The sequence below is a fragment of the Anolis sagrei genome, chromosome 3, assembly GCF_037176765.1.
Source record: "Anolis sagrei isolate rAnoSag1 chromosome 3, rAnoSag1.mat, whole genome shotgun sequence".
NCBI lineage: Eukaryota > Metazoa > Chordata > Lepidosauria > Squamata > Dactyloidae > Anolis > Anolis sagrei.
This window is the reverse complement of record NC_090023.1, coordinates 36099979-36121024: the sequence shown is the minus strand read 5'-3', so window position 1 is coordinate 36121024 and position 21046 is coordinate 36099979. Positions and strand designations below refer to the sequence as shown.

The following is a 21046-nucleotide window of genomic DNA, read 5'->3' as shown; positions in this document are numbered from 1 at the left end:
GTTGATTAATTATAAAATGCTATCAATTACAAGATCCTTCCTCACAAAGGCCTAATTGTGGAGCTGTATATTAAGGGGTGGGCAACCCATAACATCATATACAAAGATGACATATGGCTGATAGGCTCATGATAGCTTCCCATTCATCTTTAGGAGCATTGGATTCCCTCCTCTGTTCATCAATCCATCTACAAAAAGCAGAAATGCTACTCCTAGAACCCACCAGAAATGGGGATTCCCCTCTTCAAAATGGCTTGTTTTTGAAACTGAGCATAAACTTTTCAGGGGAGAAGTCTGACAAATTTGGAGGATGGGAATTTCCTGCATGAGTCCCCAGAAAGCAAGATAGACCCCTATATATACCAAAGTTACCCACCCCTCCGTATAGGGAAGGGCAGAATCCAATGGTGGATTACTTTCAGTTAAAATGTTTGACTCTAGTACTACAGGGATATGTTATATTCCCATCTCAGATCTAGTATTTAAGTGAATAGTACAAAGTCTGATGTGGCTTCAAGATTCAAGTTGCCAGTACACAACACTGTTAGATCCAGATATGATTTCTCCTGAAAGTGATCTGATAGAAAGTGGCTCTAAATGATTTTCACAGATTCCTACAGCTCCTCCTCCCACCATGGAAACAATTAAATAGCCCACCACAACTTTCTGTATAACATTTTCAAGGGGCAGTGTAAAAGAATAGTCAGAGGGAAGGAGAAAATCTCTTCCATTAGGTCAGATCTGGAGTTTACTTGCAGAGATAATTTGTTATAAGGTAGGGCTAGATAACCTAAATGCTGCCTACCAACCAAGGACGGTCACCCATGAGGAGTTCAATACCTCTTTGATTTGTAATATTAGAGGGAAAGGTAGATTATAAATGAATAGAGGAGAAAGATGAAAAGTTGAGGTAGTTGTCACATTACAATCATAATGTTGCAATGTAGTGGCTAATACTGTATTACATTACATGTTTTTGATTGAATGCCATAGATGGACAGTAATATAAGCTACTTTAAAGCACTGCTGAGAATCCATTAAGGCTCTCACTTCTGCCATCTTGCAACAAGCCTGCACTGTGAACTAGGCATAAAAAGCAGGCAGGCAGACCACCTCCTTCATATACAGGTCTTATTGAGAGGGAGGTGGCTCTTCAGAGATGGGCCTTGTATCTGTACTAAGGGCAGGTCACCAGTAGATGTCTCTCTTATAACAGATCTCTCAAGATCTCCTTAGCATTCTACTCCCGTTGATCAAAGATACTAAATGAGGCGAAGCAGTGAAAGCAATTCCTTCTGAACAACTCTACATCCTTCTGTTTGACTGAACAGTCTTGACATTGGACCATAGCTCAGAGGCAGCATGCAGGCTTTGCATGCATCAACTCCCAAGTTCAAACCTTGCCATCTCTACCTGTTTCATCCAATTGGATAGAAAAGACATTGACGTTTTTCCTTGATGTTAGGAAGCAATATTCGGCTAGTGGGATCTATATCCTCTACAGGCTATGTGGAAGGAAAGCTCTCCAGACACTGAAAATGTAAATGCTTGTAGAGTATTGACCTTCTTTTAGCAATTTTGAAGGGTGCAAGTATCTAACCTTGAGGAAAGAAATCTAACTAAATTTAGTCAGTGTGGCCCTCTTCTGCTGCACAAAGCACCATGGTTCTTCCTCATTCAGGTACCATGGTAGGCTTTCTGAGAGATGTGACAGGTTGACCCTACAACTGGGTATGTGAGGCAGATTTTGGGTGTCACAAAAAGGCAGAGTTATTTAAGTTGTTATGTGTGCATTCTATCACAAAAAGAGATACTTAGAATTTATTTATTGTTTATTTATTTACTCTATTTATACCCTGCCTTTTTCTGAAGGGGACTCAAGGCAGCTTACATAGAGGCAATGATTCAATGCCTTAAAACATGTACAATTCCAAAAAAATTAAAATTAAATTAGATTAAAATTAAAAACACATTAAACATTTTAAAACATTCCATTCCATATTAAAATCACGCCATCCATAGTCATAGTCCAAGCCATTCCATAGTCATTCCATATATTCCAGATCTGTTAATTGCACCGCACTATTCTACGAAGGCCTGATCCCACAGCCAAGTTTTTATCTTTCTTCTGAGGGCTAGGAGGGAGGGGCTGATCTAATATCACCGGGGAGGGAGTTCCATGACCGAGGGGCCATAACTGAGAAGGCCCTGTCTCTTGTTCCCTCCAGTAGTACCCACGAAAGAGGTGGGACCGAGAGCAGACCCTCCCCCGATGATCTTAATCTCCGAGAATATATCCACTTCAGGTGCCAGTCTATCCCAAGTGGCTTAGCATAACATGCACCTTGTCTTGGGGGAAGGGTGCTATTTTCTGCTAAAGATCAGTTAGCAAATAAATCAGGCAGGTCCAAGATAGAGGGCATTTTTATAGAGAGCATCCATTTGTTTGTGAAATTCCTGACTCTGGACTTGTTTTTGTTCAAAACCGAAGCATGGAGGAAGTGAAATACTTACTTGCTGTCAGGTAGGTCAAGGACAGTGTGGAAGAAGGAACCCGTGACTGGAACGATTTCTGGCAAACTGTTCTCCCGCCGCTCCTTCCGGGCAGGATGGCAAGCAGAGAGGCTACGGGCCTGTGCTTCTTCCAAGCTAACCAGCTTCATTGGCAGGGAGGCAGATGGAGGCAGTGTCAAGCTCTTCATTATGGGCTTGTTCTCTGGGGAAAAGAATGGAACAGACATCAGAGATTTGACAAGTCATGCTAACTGGGAAATTCTGGGAATTGTAGGCCAAAAGATGAACTTTTTTTAGCTCTGAAAGAAATTACAGGATCCAGCCCTGCTGGCAGATGGAGTGCCAGAATGGGGGAGGGAGAAGGGGAAAGCCCTCAGCAGGTATCTCTCAAGTATTTCATCTCTGTTCCAATGAAAACAGAGCTTGGAAATCTGCCTGTTGGTTGACATCTCTTCTTTCCCAGCAATTCATTCCATCTCCCCTGCCTTCTATCTCAGTAGGTTCCTGGTCATTAGCCAAGGAACTCCAAAGCACTTTGACTTGCGTCTTCTGAAGCAGAGGCCTGAGGATTCCTGGTGTCCTGAACTTTGGGAAGGCTCAGCTCATATCCTGGCCTTTGAGATGAATCAACATTCTCCTCTGCTCCCAGCTATTTCAGGGAATTGGTTCTGAAAACTGCAGTCACTTTTCCTATTTATCAATAGTGACTATTGTTAGCAAAAAGCATCAAAGTGCCAGCCTTTGACTTCAAATAAATAGGCCTGGTGATTAAACCAGACTTTCCCAGCTTCAGCTGGCTGGCACTTCAGAATTTGCTTCTCACTAACAACAGTGGTCACTGATAAATAAGAAAACTAGCGGGAAAGCAAACTCACCTCAGTAAATGAAGGAGGAAACAAACAAAACAAATGTTAATACAAGGGGAAAACGGAACTGATGCAGAAACATCAAAGTGCATGCCGTTGAAACAATGTAGTTATTCTAAGATTAGAACTTTGTTGATGAAATGGTGGAAAATAATGTAAATTTTAAGATTTTGCTATCATATATTTTTTTAAAACTGCAGTTATTATTAAATATAAACTATTTGTATTTGCCATCTCATCAAAGAGCTGGGAAAGCTCTAATAGCACTGTAATCTGTATTTTCAAACATTATGATAGTATGGATTGCACCATACTTGGAAAAGTTCTTTTATTTTTATTTTCCAAAAATCCTCCAGCCAATATGGCCACTTGCCATGCTAACTGGGAAATACAAGTATTCCCCCAAAAGCCCTTTTCCAAACTCTCAGACTGCCTTTATAAAACTGCTAACTCATGGAGGAATGTAAAGCAACCAATATGCATTAGAGCTGTCACACATGAGCCAACACAATTTGGCTCATGTGTGTAGGGATTATAGAACTGTTAGACATTTTAGCATGAGGAATGCTAATTGTCCAACATTTCTGATATATGTCCAAAGTTTAACTAGCCCTTCCCGACTCAACCAATATGCCAAAGGTTTAGAGTGTTGACTTGTTATCTCAGCAAGGATCAGGCTAGTGACAAGATAAAGTCATTACATCCTAAGCCAAACTAGTCCTCTGTGGGACCCAACATCCCTGCTGCTGACCACCCTCCTCTAAACCTCTTCTCTTTGGTTCCCCCCCCCCCTCAAATGATTAAGTTTCACTGGCAAGGAGATGGAAAACAAGCAACAAAGAAGAATGGTGAGACCTGAAGGCTTTTCACAGATTCTCGTGGTTCCTGTCTGCAGGAATGTTTGGAGCTTCCATTACCAATAGAGAACAAATATTAAGTCTTGTAAAGGTGATTATTTAGCACTAAATTTCCAGAATTCTGAGAGCTGGGCCAGAAAAAAAGTCATATTTCCAGGCCTTGGCAAAAAATAAAGACTTCCGCTGCACTGGGTTTTCCCAAGTGGGCTCAAATCATGTTGGCTTGTATGTGAATAGGACATACCCAGAGTTGCATCTAACAGCAGACCATAAAAACACAAAACTGAACCAATGATATGGGAGATAATTTTCCTCATCAATAGTTAGACTATGAAACTGAGTCATTAGGTATGGGGAGATTTGTTTTGCTTTTCATAACATTTGCTAAGCGAGCCACATGCCTAAGGATGTTCTGGATGCTTTTTGTATGCCTGGGGCATGTTGTACTAGCATAGTGGTCCAACAGGATTTAGCCTTTCTTTTTAAAATATGTTAATGCCACAGGTCAGAACATTTCCTTCTTCTACATTTTACCATGTAGAGTTGAGATGCAGACTAGCACATATGAGACCTCAAATAAAGTCCATGCATTTTACTAGCCAAATGGCTTTTGATGAATTTGTAAATAGTCACCAACAGTGTATTGAAAAAGCTACAAAACTGTACAGCAAGGCCACGATATTCACAGGATATATGTTCCCAACCAGACTGAGGTTACTGAAATTGTGGATATGACTGTATGCCATTTAGTTACCTGATTTATAGTCCCAGCATACCATAGGTTTGTACTGGTTGGCCTAGGAATTTTCTAGGTCCTCCATAATGAGTCTATTATCATTTCCAAGGGAAGTATTCTATAGAATTGCACTGGAGGACCTCAGAAATTCATAGAGAAAACATTTCCCCCTGGGCATAGGTAAATCTGCAGTTAAAGAGGTCTTACTGGACTGTAATGTACTGTAGTTCTTCATTTCTAAACTAGTTTTTTTACCAGACTAGAACTCAAAGTGGTTTGCCAAATAAATAAGAGCCACAAGTAAACATATATAGGAACTGAGATCCTACATGGATGTGTATTGCTTATACATATGGAACTCCATTGGCATTGACCTCCCTTACTGGTAACCTTTCCATAGCTGGTGGAAACTCAGAGGCAATGGGATCAGAGAGACATATTCAGATGCAAATCAAGGGCATCTTCCACTAAGATCTGTTGGGGTACTCTGGAGGCCTCAGCAGATAGTGTCATCAGTGCATGACTCAGTATGGAAGAATAGCCAGATACCTCTCAGAATGGCACTTGGGAGTGGTTATCATCAGAGGACTTTGGTCATTGCAGAGGAAGGAAAAGATACCAATCTCCACAACAACAAATTATGCAAGCAATGTAGGAATTTTGGATATAGAGAAAATATTAATAGGTTATTTTAAATGTAGTTAAACTATCTCTAGAATTCTTTTTAAAAAGCATATTACCTAAATTTAAAAATAAACAATAAAAGTTGTTTCCTTTTCCCTATTGGAGTAAAATGTCGGTCCCCCAGGTGGTGCAGTGGGTTAAGCCATTGTGCTGCTGAACTTGCTGACTGAAAGGTTGGTAGTTTGAATCTGGGGAGCGGGGTGAGCTCCCACTGTCAGCCCCAGCTTCTGCCCACCTAGCAGTTCAAAAACATGCAAACGTGAGTAGATCAATATGTACCACTTCTGCTGGAAGATAATGGTCCTCCATGTGGTCATGCTAGCCAAATGACTTTGGAGGTGTCTACAGACAATGCCAGCTCTTCGAATTAGAAATGGAGATGAGCATCATCCCCCAGAGTTGGACATGACTAGACTTAATGCCAGGGAAAACTTTTACCTTTACTTATCAAAATAAAAGTTTTCATCTAGTGGTGGAAGGACCGCAAGTAGAGAACCAAATTAATCTACCTACCTCCTAGGCTCTACAGCAGGCATGGAGAAACTCCCCCCCCCCCCCAAGGAGGCCAAATTCCTAACAGCTGGTAGGCTGGAGAACCAAAAATGCCCATGCCTGCTCTACAGGCAGCTACACAGAAGGCCTTCTCAAATGGTCCCTGTGAGAAGGACTCACCTTCATCCTCTTTTGGTCTGGCAGTGGCATTATCACTGAAGATTTCATCAACATGGTTCAATATAAATTCAATGACCAACTGCTGGACTCGCACCTCCAGGAAAGCTGCATCTCCATTGCAGCCCACAGCCTCGATCTCTTTTGACCTGCGCCACAGTAAGAGAAGCAATTGGAAGAAAATTATCTGTAAATAGTTACATATAGTCATTGCTTGCTTGCAATTCATTGAGAAAGTTAGCTCTCCCCCTTACGTTCTTTTAAATACAGCCAACACTTGAACCATATGATAGTTATATTCTGTCATCAAGTAAGACCACATCTCTACTATGACAAATGTAACTATAAAGTTATAGTGACATCACAATAGGATGCGAGTTATCTAAAAATTCAATATTTTTTCTAGGTTCTTGTGGGTTTTTTCGGGCTATGGAGCCATGTTCTAGAGGCATTTCTCCTGACGTTTCGCCTGCATCTATGGCAAGCATCCTCAGAGGTAGTGAGGTCTGTTGGAATTAGGACAATGGGTTTATATATCTGTGGAATAGCTGAGGTGGGGCAAGGAGCTCTTCCCTGCTGCAGTTAGGTGTAAATGTTTAGCTGATCACCTTCATTAGCATTTGAAGGCCTGCCTGAGCCTGGGAAAATCTGTTGCTGGGAAGTGTTAATCTGTGCCTGGTTTTTTCCTCTCTGTTGTTTAGCTGTTATAATTTTAGAGTTTTTTAATACTGGTAGCCAGATTTTGTTCATTTTCATGGTCTCTTCCTTTCTGTTGAAATTGTCCACATGCTTGTGGATTTCAATGGCTTCTCTGTGTAGTCTGACATGGTGGTTGTTGGTGTGGTCCAGCATTTCTGTGTTCTCAAATAATATGCTGTGTCCAGGCTGGTTCATCAGCCTTCATATTTTTTCTTTCTCTAGCAGCAAAGTAAAAATGTGGGAAGGACAACAAAATTAGGTCCTAGAATTTTAACTCATCTTTTCTTAAGAATAGTGTAGTCTGAATCCAACTATGATAATAAGTCTTTTTTTATAAAGAAAACATAATTACTTCATTTAAGAAACAGTACATGGATGCAACTCCACAAGACTCCATCCAACATCATAATATAAAAACCTACCAGCAAGAAATTACATCAGCATGGGAAAAAAAAAACAGTAGAAGGATACAAGCAAAAAGTGTGTTGTGAGCCCAATGTGGCTTTGCTGCACAGTTACAAAGCCACATTGGGCTCACAACACACTACATCAAGGACTCAGCCCACTTCATTGAAAAAATCAGCAATCTCAAGCTAAATACAAATGACAAACTGATCAGCTTCGATGTGGTGTCTCTATTTACCATGGTCCCAGTTGCAGACACCATGGCACTCATCAACCAGAGGTTCCCAGAAGACATCACGGCGCTGTTTCACCATTGCCTCACCACCAGCTATTTTCAGTGGGACAATGAATTCTACGAACAGAAAGATGGAGTAGCTATGGGGAGCCCTCTCAGCCCAGTCATAGCTAACTTCTACATGGAACAATTTGAAAAACAAGCTCTTGAAACAGCAACCAAAAAGCCCACGATATGGTTCAGATATGTGGATGACACTTTCACCATTTGGAGCCATGGAGAAGAAGAACTCAACAGGTTCCTGGAACATCTTAACAGCATCCACCCTAACATCCAGTTCGCTATGGAAAAAGAAAAGGAAGGAAGACTGCCTTTTCTAGATGTCCTAGTCATCCGCAAACCAGATCAACAATTGGGTCACACCGTTTACAGAAAACCCACACACACAGATAGATATCTACATAAAAACTCCAACCATCACCCAAGTCAAAAAAGAAGCACCATTAAAGCCTTGGCAGACCGTGCAAAAAGAATCTGTGAACCCCACCTCCTCCAAGATGAACTGAACCACCTCAACTGGGCTCTACAGGCCAATGGATACTCCACCTCAGACATCAGAAGAGCTGCAAGACCAAGAACAAGCCACAAGAGTAAAGATGAAGATCCACCCAGAGGAAAAGTGTTCCCTCCATACATCAAGGGAACCACTGATCGCATAGGGAAGCTGATGAGGAAACACAACATACAAACAATCTACAAACCCACCAAGAAAATCCAACAAATGCTACGTTCAGCTAAGGACAAGAGGGATCCTCTCACCTCTGCAGGAGTCTACCGTATACCATGCAGCTGTGGACAAGTCTACATAGGGACCACCAAACGCAGCGCCCAAACAAGAATCCAGGAACATGAAAGGCACTGCAGACTACTCCAACCAGAGAAATCAGCCATAGCAGAGCACCTGATGAACCAACCTGGACACAGCATTTTATTTGAGAACACAAAAATGCTGGACCACTCTCACAACCACCATGTCAGACTACACAGAGAAGCCATTGAAATCCACAAACATGTGGACAATTTCAACAGAAAGGAAGAAACCATGAAAATGAACAAAGTCTGGCTACCAGTATTAAAAAATTCTAAAATTAAAACAGCAGAGAGAAAAACAGGCAGGGACATCTAATCACCTTTCAAGAAGAGTTTGCTCCAGGCACAGTCAGCCCATTGTATGCTAATCAAGGTGGTCAGTTGAAAAGATTCACACCTAGCCCAACTTACAAAAACCTTTTGTCTCACCCTGGTCATTCCACAGATATATAAACCCCTTTTTTCCCAGCTCCAGCAGACCTCACCCTCTGAGGAAGCTTGCCATAGATGCAGGCGAAACGTCAGGAGAAATGCCTCTAGAACATGGCCATATAGCCCGAAAAAACCCACAAGAACTGATGTTAAATCCTCACCCCTCTACAGTTCTGTCTAACAGCAAAATTTGGGTACAAGGAAGCCTAAAAAACATATGGACTCCTAGTTTTTCAAGGTTATTGTTATGGGGCCTGTCTATATGGGACACAAACCCCAAATCAGGCCAGGAGTTGCTTCTGGATATCCACATGATGTACTTCAAGTTAGCGGAAATCATGGAATGCTCTGGAGTTTTTCGGAATCTCTGGAGCAAATCCATACTTTGTGGAAGGTGTGACTAATTATACTGGTTCTAATTGGACTGATCCGCTATCTACATGGGTCAGTATTATAAAAATCTTTTCCCTGCACTCTGCAGGGCAGTGGAAAGGGGAGGAAAGTTACATTTGCTGCCCCTTGTCCTACAGCCATGGCCATTGCTGGGTATTTTTGCTGACTTCAACACATCTGTGTGACCTGAGAAAAGGAGGGGGCACTCCAGACTAGTTCCAGATTTTCTGTCCCATGTAGATGGGCCCTTGGATTACAAATTTCAACATTTCCCCTGGGCAGTGGCCATGTTAACTGCAATATTCAGAGACTTGAAGTAAAAAAAAATCATTATTTTTCCAAAATCTGTGGACGATAACTAGGATGTTCTGCCAAGGTGTTTCTTGATAAATAGCTTCCCTTTAAAGGCTCAAATATTGCTCTAACAGCAATAGTTACGGCTGGAGCTGCCACACTATATCCCCAGGATTTAGATTATGTCTGGGTAGAACCATCACATCAAAACAGTATCAAGTGGGGACAGGAAATCCTCAAACAGAAAACATCACAACTAATTGTGATTACTTTTTTGGATTTTTTTTTCTCCCCTCCCTTCTTTGAAGCCTGCTTGTTGTCGTCTGTCGCATACGCCTACCATAACATACATCTCACCCTGTATGGTCAGAACCAATCTCTCCCTCAACCCACACCCCAAAACTGTTTCTTATCTTGACATGTCAAAGTGTTACTGAGGAAATTATCTTGAAGCAATAAATCCTTGTAAAGTTAGTGACTGGAATGTTTGATAAAATTCTGGAAGGGACTTTGCCATTTTAGGATAGCCATTTTTGGCAACTGCAGCTGTATTGCATGCTTCTTTCATGTTCTCTTTGGGATTCAGATGGAAGAAGGGATTCAGATTTTGTCCCTGCCTCCCCCAAAGAAAAGTAGATGAAATCAAAAGAATTCCAGTTTAACACATCTTGCAATTACAGGATCAGCTCTGTCTTGATTGTCATTTATTTAGAGTAACTAAGCCAGGAAGTAATGTTGCTTATTTTTCCCCCCCTAAAACTCCTTCTGTTACAGTAGTCCTGGCAACCTGTTTGCAAGGCCAGAGTCTCGAGTGAGCTATCTTTAGCACTAGCTCACAAGCTGATCAGGAACTGAGTTTTCTCAAAACTAACTAAAACAAATATGATCTCTGTAACAGTTTATCTGTTGCCCTGATTCATTAAATGAGACACTATATGAAGAAATATCTTCCCAAATGCACCCAACATTTTTCATGAGATATTATTAGACTTATTCATGGGAGCTGGGTGTGCTGAGATATAATAATGAACCATGGTTTAGTGCTATGAGAATAAGCATTCAGCTTGTGCACTTCCGCTCTCTTTCTTTAGCATGACTATACCGTAGATGGTAGACACATTGGCTTCCTCCTTCTGGTAACCAGTTTAACATTTAATTGGATACAGAAATATACCACTAAACACAGTCATTCATTTCTATGGATTCCACATTCCACACCTTGAAAATATTAAAATAAAATCCAAAAAAATGTTTCTTTTGCTATTTTATATAAGGAACACTATTTTACTATTCCATTGTATATAATGCAACTTGAGCATCCATGGATGGTCGTGGAACCAAACTCTAGCAGTTACTGAGGGCCTTTTCCATGATCATAGATTCCACAGCATCTTCCAATCATTGTCACCTTATAATTTCCTTATAATTCCTTTATCTTTTTCCCAGATGAAAACACCTGTCCCTCTTCAAAGAACAAGAATTGATGTATTTAATTCAGTTTGAAGGGCTTTGTTATAGTTTGTGAGATATCAGATAGTTGAACCACTCACAGTTCAGTAGGCATTCACTATTAATATTTGTAGTGGGTACAATTTTAGCACCCAGACAATGTTTTCATATGTTTTTAAATTAGTTCTAAAATATGTTTCTTTAAAATCATAAAGAATGATATTGCTTGCTATTTTTTAAAGATATTAAGATAGAGTTGTATAACTCTAATACTATAATGATGATTTCTATAATGATTTACCAAACAAACATGATACGACATTTTTCTTCCCCCAACATTTTTCTAAATAAGCACTGTAGTGGAAAAACACTCTTGATTTGGTACCCTTTTATTAATGTTTTTAATCATTTAGGAAATATAGCCCTATGAGCATTTCAGGTCTAATTATAAGACGTTACAATTATAACAATAAACAAGTTGATAAATAATGCCTGCTGCAAAAGTTATAGTGAACCCGAGGTTCATTAAGCTTTATATGGCCACTCAGGTGAGTTGAACCTTCCACTTTCTCATCCACATAGCATTTATTTCATTCCCACTGATGTAGACTTTACTGGCAGGATGTAGAAACAGAAAAAGGGCAAGGCTTTATATAGTGTTAAAAATCATTGCAATTCTACTTGAAGGTTATAATGGAGGAGCAAAGATTGGATATGACTGGCAGCCATATGTTCAGAAGCAGTCCACTTTTGCTATAAGCTGTGAACATTCTGTTGGCATTTCAAATTGTAGATAATATTTTGAACTGGGCATATTGCAATACTGGCCAGTGGAGTCTAAGAGATATGGTGCAAAAATGTAACTTTAAGCTTTAAGAATGCTAAGAATTATCTCAAGGCTATCAAGTTATCTATGCAGCATCGGTCTGTCTATCTTCCTCCCTCCCCTTATGTGAGCCTAGCTTTGTTTATGAAAGGCAATTCCATTTCTACACTCTTGCTTAAAAGTCACACATCCACATACTTTCAAGCTGTAGCAATATGGTTTCTGTTTAAAGCAGGGTAAAGAACTTCAAGAGCTGGGCCTGAAGTTGGCCTTCACGGGCCCAAAACCAACTCTCTGGGCATGACCCAAAGGGCCTCACACTCCCTTCCCTATGACACCTTATTTTAGTAGTTTTCCAGCAGTGGGGTTTGTACCTCCCCTCCATTCTGAAATAGTAAAATGTGTAAGACTTAACTGTAGTTCCTGGAAGCAAGAGCCTTAGGCTTAAATATGTTGATACCTTTGATCTTAAGCTTTTGAACTCCACTGATGGTATGCATTCCTGGAAAATGTCTTAAAATTGAATCTGGACTTTGAGTTCAAAAAGCTTCAATGCACAAAACATATACACCAGAGTTGGGCAAAGTGTAAAACTGATGCAAGCTGTGTCACCTTTCCTCACTTCATATTTCACAGGCTTTAGTGCAGGGGTGTCAAACTCATTTTCACCAAGAACCACATCAGCCTTATGGTTGCCTTCAAAGGGCTGTTTATAATTCTAAGACTGTATAAATGTATGTTTCCCTGGCATTACAAGCCTTACAGGTCGCATAAAATGATATGGTGAGCCAGATTAGGCCTATGGGCTTTGTGTTTGAAACATGTGCTTTAATGCCATTTTCATCGTTGTGTAAATCTGCTGCCCATCAAAGAAAAATATTAAAAATAACCGACTGGAGTGTAGTCACATTACCCCAACAAAGACGCACCTCAACCTCTCTGATTTCTCAATATCTCTAATTTAATCTCTCGGTCTCTTTCCATCTCTTACCTTCTCAATTGTCTCTCTCCTTCTTATAACATTTAAATAATAATAATAATAATAATAATAATAATAATACAACTTTATTTCTAGACCTCCCTTTCTCCCCAAAGGGACTCAGGGTGGTTTCAACACAGAAAACAAAATGCAAATATTCAGTGAATATTTGAAGACAAACACATCAAAATCATAAGAGATAATGCACAGAAACAACAGCAAACATATAACAAAGAATTAATTTATTGGGAAACACATCCTATCAAAGACAGTGGATTTGCTTCTATGTGGAGACTGAATTGACAGGATTAGAAGTTCCATAGAATTCAAAGGGGCTTATGTTTGAACAGATGTGTCAAAAAGAAAATGATCCAGAGCAATAACTGGAAGGTCACAACACACAGCTGTGTTAAGCTATGGGGAACAGTATCTTGATGGAGGATGAAATTGAGAGGTAATCAATAATAAGGTTTGAAATGTTCCATATTCACCATATACTTAGAACAGTGGTTCTCAACCTGGGGTTCCCAGATGTTTTTGGCCTTCAACTCCCAGAAATCCTAACAACTGGTAAACCAGCTGGGATTTCTGGGAGTTGTAGGCAAAAAACATCTGGGGACCCCAGGTTGAGAACCACTGACTTAGAATATAAACACTTAGACCAACCTGACCCCTATAATAGAGATACATACAAAAAGGGAAAGAAAAAAATAGTGTGATCTGGACCAACAAACGAACTTCATTGGTATCCAAAAATGAGGGGTGGGGGATTGCACCAGGAGGAAAACAGAATATTTATTTATTTGAAACATTTATATTCCACCCTTCTCACCCTACAGGGGATACAGGGTAGAGCACAACATATACACAGCAAACATTCAATGCAGGGACATACAACCATTAATATACACAAATATTAAAATCACTTATATCCACTTTAAAATCAGTTGCTTCAAATCCATCTCAGGACACCATTCTATTATTGCCTCATTGCACTGCCCCAAAGGCGTGGTCCCACAGCCAGGTCTTCACCATCCTTCTGAAGGACAGGAGGGAGAGGGCTGATCTAATATTGGCAGGAAGAGAATTCCATAGCCAGGGGGAGCAATCACTGAAAAGGCCCTGTCTGTCGTCCCCGCCAAACGCATCTGTGACGGTGACAGGACCGAGAGCAGGGCCTCCCCAGAAGATCTTAGTCTTCATGGTGATTCATAAAGGAAGATGCATTCGGACAGGTAAACTGGGTAGGGGCTGTTTAGGGTTTTATAGGCCAAAGCCAGCACTTTGAATTATGCCCGGTAGCAGCCAGTGGAGCTGATGTAACATGGGAGTTGTGTGCACTCTGTATGCCACCCCAGTTATTAACCTGGCTGTCTCTCGTTAGACTATTTGAAGCTTCCGAACAGTCTTCAAAGGCAACCCCATGTAGAGCACATTGCAGTAGTTTATTCTGGATATAACAATGCTGTTTAGAAAGTCCTGTTTTCTGCTGTATTCTACTATAAAAATATTGTGTGAAAGGGACTTAAAAAATAGCAAGAGATATGCTGGTGTATTCCATAAAGAGGGGCTCCTCAAGTGTCCGGATAGCCTTTCAAGGTTTCTGCTAACCATTCTTGCTAACAACATGACACTTGCTAGAACTGAGACTGGGCATCTGTAGCCTTCCAGATGTTGAACTGGCTATACTGGTAGGGAGTACAGGAGCTGCATCGCAATCTGTTTATTTGGGTTTTTTTTTGTTGCTGTTGAATTTACTGTATATCTCTCAGCCCTTTTCTTCTTTTCTTTCTGTCTAGCTGAAAGTGTTTTACCAGTACTTGTTTGGGGAGAATGGTTAAGTGGGACTAAAAAAACACAGACCTTCAGTGTTAAATTGCAGCAGTGAGCCTCCAGTAAGCAATGTAGTAAACAAAGCATGACCGGAGAAGGGTCATGGTTCTATTCTAGGCTATTTTCCTGTAGTGATGTGTGCAGCAAAATAGGGAGAAAAGGGGGAAAGAGATAAAGCCTGCCTCACCAGCTGCCTCAAGGATGTTTAAAAAGCAAAGTTTGACAAATGGAAATACGTTAATACTAAACTTGGAGCCTGGCGGAATATACACATAGAATATGTTTTTGTTTTGTTATGTGAGGCTTACCTGACCTGCTTTTTTCATTGGACATGTGCACGTTATTAGTTATGAATAAAACTTTGCTGAAATATGTTGAAAATATCTTTTGCAGAGGGTCTAGGAACCTATCTCCTTTCTTTTCACATTATTTCTGCCTCTAATACCCCATCTTCAGCCAAAGTAATATCCAGGAAAACATTTACTTTGTTTATAGATATACCTGTGACCTCCCAGTTGGCAGCTGAGTAGTCTGCAAGTGCATTGATTTACCTCCCAAGAGCTGATCTATTCTGATTAGTTACTTCAGGCCCATGCAGTCCTTAACTTCTATATTCACGCCATTTCCATACAATGTTCTCTGTGTTGCCTTTGCCAATAATGAAAACAGGAAGAGCTCTTAATGTACCTGAGAAGGTTAGGTGCCCATACTAAAGCCAGATTCCTGGTGTGCATATTGGTCATGCTGCTGAAGGATGCAAGAAGAGTCAGATGCTTGCTCAGGTATTCCAGGGTCCTGCAAGCATTTGATGAAGATAAAAAAAGAGGCTTTAGGATGTGTACACATCTTGGCTTTGCTCAAGGAAAAGTATCTAAGCATCATATGAAATATCTTGAATGGAACATGATAGATAATTTCTGCTAATGATGCAATGCATATTTCTAAATGTTATCTCTCTCAGCTCCCATTTCTATTCATGTTATGATTTGTTGTTGTTGTTATTGTTATTGTTGTTGTGTGTTTGTCTGCAAGTTGATTTTGACTTTTAGCAACCCTAAGGTGAATCCATCACATAGTTTTCTCTGCAAGATTTGCTCAGAGGTAGTTTCCCTTTATTTTCCTCTGAGGCTGAGAGGTGACTTATCCCAGGTGGGTTTCCATAGCTATGTGGGGATCCAGAGTCATAGCCCAACACTCAAACAACTATTTCAAGCTCTTCCTTGTCACTTTATTATGGACTACACTTTTCAGGAGTTGCATAAACCATATTTCTAATCCTCTAGCTTTCATCTTCTTTAGTATCATCACATATCTTTGGGAGAAGATAGAAAGGAAGAAAAGAACATCTATTCTAAACTATATCTTTGTTGAACTGTTTAGGAATTGCATGTGGTTTATGAACCTACTGCTGAAGCAAAAAATTACCATAGTGACTATCAGGATGAGGCTGTCAGAAACTAAAGCGTACTCTGATAGAAGTGTTTTAATGAACCATGGTATCTTTCTTTAGACACTGGTGTAGTGGAGAACTGATGGACATCGCATGGCTAATAGTTTGGGTAGTTCAGAAGTAGCAGATCAGCACTTCTGTAAGTAAAGACATTTCACAGATCTCATGCCAATTGCACCCTGGAGGTTGCTGGAGAAGAGTGATCATGACTCTAGAGAATGGTCTTTTTTTCTGAATGGTAAATATACAATTTTTCTAATGCTGATTAAGGAGGAGAAAAAAACTAAATTATTTGCTAGTCTGAACTCATACGCTACTCTTCTAATTCCAATAATTCCCTGTCACTAATAAGAATCACCAAGTCTATCCCAGCATTTTAGAGGCTGGGGTTTGATTTCACCTGTAATGAGAGGGTGGAAGTTCTTGGATGGCATTCTGAATTTGAACCAACTTTTGTTCCTCTGGGAAGCATGAAATGGCCCCCTGCAAGAAGGGAAACAAAAGAACATTTTTAAAATATAGCACTGGAAAAGACTTCTAAGGCTCACTAGCCCCATCCACCCTCACTCCAAAATATCTGTATTCCAAATATCTTTGCAAATGCTATACATAAAACAGATAAACTGACATATGAGCAAACAAAATGTATAGCAACAAACACAGCCTCCCATCAAGCTGAGACAGCAGAATAACTGTGATTACTTCACTAATGTAGAGCACTCATTGCCATCAAGTGTCCTGGTGATGGTCATTAGTGTTGATGGCTTTCAAACAGGACTAGACATATTCATGGAGGATACTTCCATAAGCTGTTATTAGCCCTGACAGCTATAAATGGAACTTGCAACTCAGTTTGCCACTTAACTCTAGTTGCTAGGACAGCAAGAGCAGGACAGCTATTTTCTTCAGTCTTTGCTTGTGGACAAAGCCGGTTCTACCATTTGACAGAGTGATGCAACCATCACAGAAGGCAACTGTTATTGCTTCCCTTATGGAAGAACAGTGCAGTGTATAGGAGCCCTCTGTAGTGCAATGGGTTAAACTCTTGTACCAGCAGTTCGAATCCAGGGAGAGGGGGTTGAGCTCTGTCAGCTCCACCTCGCCATGCAGGAACATGAGAGAAGCCTCCCACAAAGATGGTAAATCATCAGACATCTGGGCATCCCCTGGGCAACGTCCTTGCAGAAGGCCAAATTTCTTACTCCTGACATTAGAAAAATTGTAGTGTATGCCTCATACCATATTGTGCTCACTCTACCACCATGTTCAACCTGCCTGCTGCTTCTTATGTGGTGGGAAACAATATTCCATCACCAGTGTTCAAGGAAATTCAACGAACAGTACATTTAGCTTCTGTACACAGAATGAAGATAACATGCCTTTGCTTCAATGAGCAAAAGCTTTAGCGTGATCCTACTTGTGCACCTCATGCTAATAGCAAACTTGCAGGAATGAATGCTTAAATATATAGGCTTGGATCCTATTGTTAATTCCAAATGTAACAGAGTCACTGAAATCAATGGAACATAATAATAGTAACAACAACAACAACAACAACAACCATTCTTACCTGCCCTCTCTCCTCAAAGGGACTCAATATAAACCTATTGACTCATCAGATTTATATTGAATTAATATATCTATCTATTACTAATAACAGCATTTATTAGTAATTAGTAAGAGTCAACTCCGCATGAAACCAGAGATTTGGATGCATGAGAAAAACTTCCAAGTTTCTCACTTGGCACTGGGGGCAACTTCCCTTCACTCATGCACCATCCTATTATGTTGATAAGGAACCTGAAGCTTGTGTCGGATTAACAAAAACTGATCCTCACCCACACAGAGGATCTAGTTCCTAAATAATTTTGATACAGTTAAGACAACATTTTATACTATAGTAAGAAAAGGGTATTGATGCATTGCTGATTGGCTTCTCATGAGCAACTGACTGCTCACTGTAGAAAACAATGCTTAGTACTAGACACTGATTCTAATGGAAAGGTAAGTTAACAAGCATAGACAAAAAGCACTCTGATAGGTTTTCCTTTATAAAAAAATAAAGAAAAGTCTGAGAAAAATATCATATTTTTCAAATTTATCTAACCAGCATGTTAAAACTCTGTTTTGCTTTCATTTTTTGCTCTTTTTAAATCACCTCTTTTCAGCTATCTTTTTCCATTGCTAGTTAGCTGAAACTAAGAAACCTACTGTGTACTAAAATAAGGTCATGTGAAACTGCTATCAGGTCAGCCCATTATTATATATGGAGCTAAAGACTTTATTCTGACCAGCAATGGCTTCCCCCATCACCTAACATTTGATCTTCTTTATCTGGGTATGCCAGGGACTGAAATTGGATTCTTCTGCAACCAAAGCATGCACTCTACTATTGAATCATGATCTTTCAATGGAGGAATGTGGTGTGCTAATAGGGATTTCTTACCAATGCAAAGAGCAGACTTCGAATAAGGGTTTTGCCCCACACATAATGAAATTATGATCACTATCTACCAGCCCCAGCAGATGCAAGCTGCATTATAAAGAAAATCCACATTAAAATCTAAGATATACTTTATATCATGCTTGATTTGGTACTTCCTGATGGGCGGTGCATTCACACATGCAAGTGAATCAGCAGGATTCACTTGCGTGTGTCCTGTCTCCCCAGAGCAACCTTCCAGACCCCTGAAATGCTACACAGAGAGTTGGGGACCCTGTTGAAAAAAGAAGGCTGTGATACTGGGGGATTACTCAAAGAAAATAACCTGCTGTGAACTTAATATAATTCAAGGAAAGTTCCTCAGCTGAATTTTGGCATATTTCCCACCTTTCTGTCCCTGTATCATATAGCATTATTTTCCAACCCTTGGTGTGGGATTTCCTAAGCCTAAGGGAACAAGGGGGTGGGAAAGACTGTTCTAACCAACCATTTGTGTGTGCCAAATTTGAACCCAACCCAAATATTCATACAGACACACCTGAGGGTATGTAATTTTGCCACTTCCCTGCATTGAGGCCAGGCATATAATGACTCATAGCTACTCTACCCACATTCTCTGTGAGCAGATACTTTGGGGTTTATAATGAATTTATTTCCAGCACTTCCTTTCTGGTGTAGTAGTGAGGAACTTTAGTTGTACTAAGGCAAACCGATGATTCATTCAGTCTAATGCTAATAGAATCATAGAATCATAGAATCATAGAATCAAAGAGTTGGAAGAGACCTCATGGGCCATCCAGTCCAACCCCCTGCCAAGAAGCAGGAATATTACATTCAAATCACCCCTGACAAATGGCCATCCAGCCTCTGCTTAAAAGCTTCCAAAGAAGGAGCCTCCACCACACTCCGGGGCAGAGAGTTCCACTGCTGAACGGCTCTCACAGTCAGGAAGTTCTTCCTAATGTTCAGATGGAATCTCCTCTCTTGTAGTTTGAAGCCATTGTTCCGCGTCCTAGTCTCCAAGGAAGCAGAAAACAAGCTTGCTCCCTCCTCCCTGTGGCTTCCTCTCACATATTTATACATGGCTATCATAATAAAATGGATGAAAATGGTGGTTGCTTAATTGACCTTCACCCTGAACTCTTCCTATTAATGGAAAACCTGTTCCAAAACAGGCTATGATTTGCAAAAAACAAAACAAAACAAAACAAAACTCCAACTGACACACTGGCACCTTTCATTAAAAAAACACATTACTAAAATGAGGAGATGCAAATGGATCAGAAGATAAACATTTAAAAAATGCATACTTTTATGATCACAGCAAAAATGGTAATAATGACCTGCATTTTCAATGAGCTCTCTTGTAAAGTATGTTGAGACGTATGCTGTGTTAAATATTGAGCACCATAATTAAGTCTCTGTATATAGGTAGTGCAATTTGTATGGGGTTAAGACTGTAAATACTTAACAGTAATGAGTGCCTTAGGAATGTAATTATCCAGTTTGACAGAGGTTGTGCATTCTTCCTCCCACATACAACCCAGGAGATTCATAATTTCTAGTGCTTACCAATCCATATTCTTCCTATAAGAACACCATGGGGTAACGTCTTTATGATTAATCCCATTTTACAAGTAGAATGTAAAACACTGGCAAAGTAGCAGTTGGAGAAACCACATGCACCAAAGGAGGCAGGTATACATCAGGAACAAACTTACCGAACTCAAGGGGACATGACCATGGCAGTAATCGGGTGAGGGGGAACATCATGAACCTTAACTTCCCATCCACAATATGTACAGTACTTAATATATTGTAGAATAATGGAAACTAATATTGCAAAGAAACTTAACAGCTGGGTTGACCAAGCAGCAACAGCAGAGAGAACAGACGAAACTAGAGTGGTATGCTATAGGAAAAGCTTACACACTCTGTTGACTGCATCAGTACTGATACATAGATTTGCCCCACAAAGAGCATAGGATCACTCAAGAAAGATATTATCGTGTACCTATGAAAAGAAAAACCTTTATTTCTTTGTTTGTTTGATTTATACTCTGTTTTTTCCAAGACACAAGACCCTAAATGTTTTGCAACAATTTTAATAAAACTTTAGCTAACATTTTATTTTTTACAAAAAAGCACATCACTCCGTACTGAAAACAAACTTCTGTCATTTGATTTATGAATGAAAGGCCTTCCTTTGCACACTGGCAGAAAAAGAATAGAGATGGGACCAAAGACTTTGTCACACAGGGCTAAAATCGGTGGCATGCATTGATCTAGCCCCAGTCATCTATGGAGCTGGCCGGCTACCATCAGATGACATTGTGCTGGCTCCGTGGGTGAAGGAGGGCGGCACTGGCGTACCGCTGTGACGACACCTGAGCTTTCCTGTGTTGCCATTTA

At 40.2% G+C, this 21046-nt stretch overlaps 1 protein-coding gene across 4 annotated transcripts in view; it reads right to left on the bottom strand.

Moving 5' to 3' along the window:
- ARHGAP31 (Rho GTPase activating protein 31) overlaps nucleotides 1-21046 on the bottom strand; it is a 116992-nt gene that overhangs the window by 15203 nt on the left and 80743 nt on the right. For all 4 annotated transcript variants that reach the window (XR_010909628.1, XM_060770796.2, XM_060770797.2 and 1 more), the window contains 4 exons: nucleotides 16592-16674; nucleotides 15429-15536; nucleotides 6330-6475; nucleotides 2515-2716 (listed from right to left, as the gene is read on the bottom strand). Coding sequence is in view for 3 of the 4 variants with exons in the window: in XM_060770796.2 (XP_060626779.2) it covers nucleotides 2515-2716; nucleotides 6330-6475; nucleotides 15429-15536; nucleotides 16592-16674 (539 nt within the window). In the remaining variant the exon portion in view is untranslated. The remainder of the gene's footprint in view (nucleotides 1-2514; nucleotides 2717-6329; nucleotides 6476-15428; nucleotides 15537-16591; nucleotides 16675-21046) is intronic.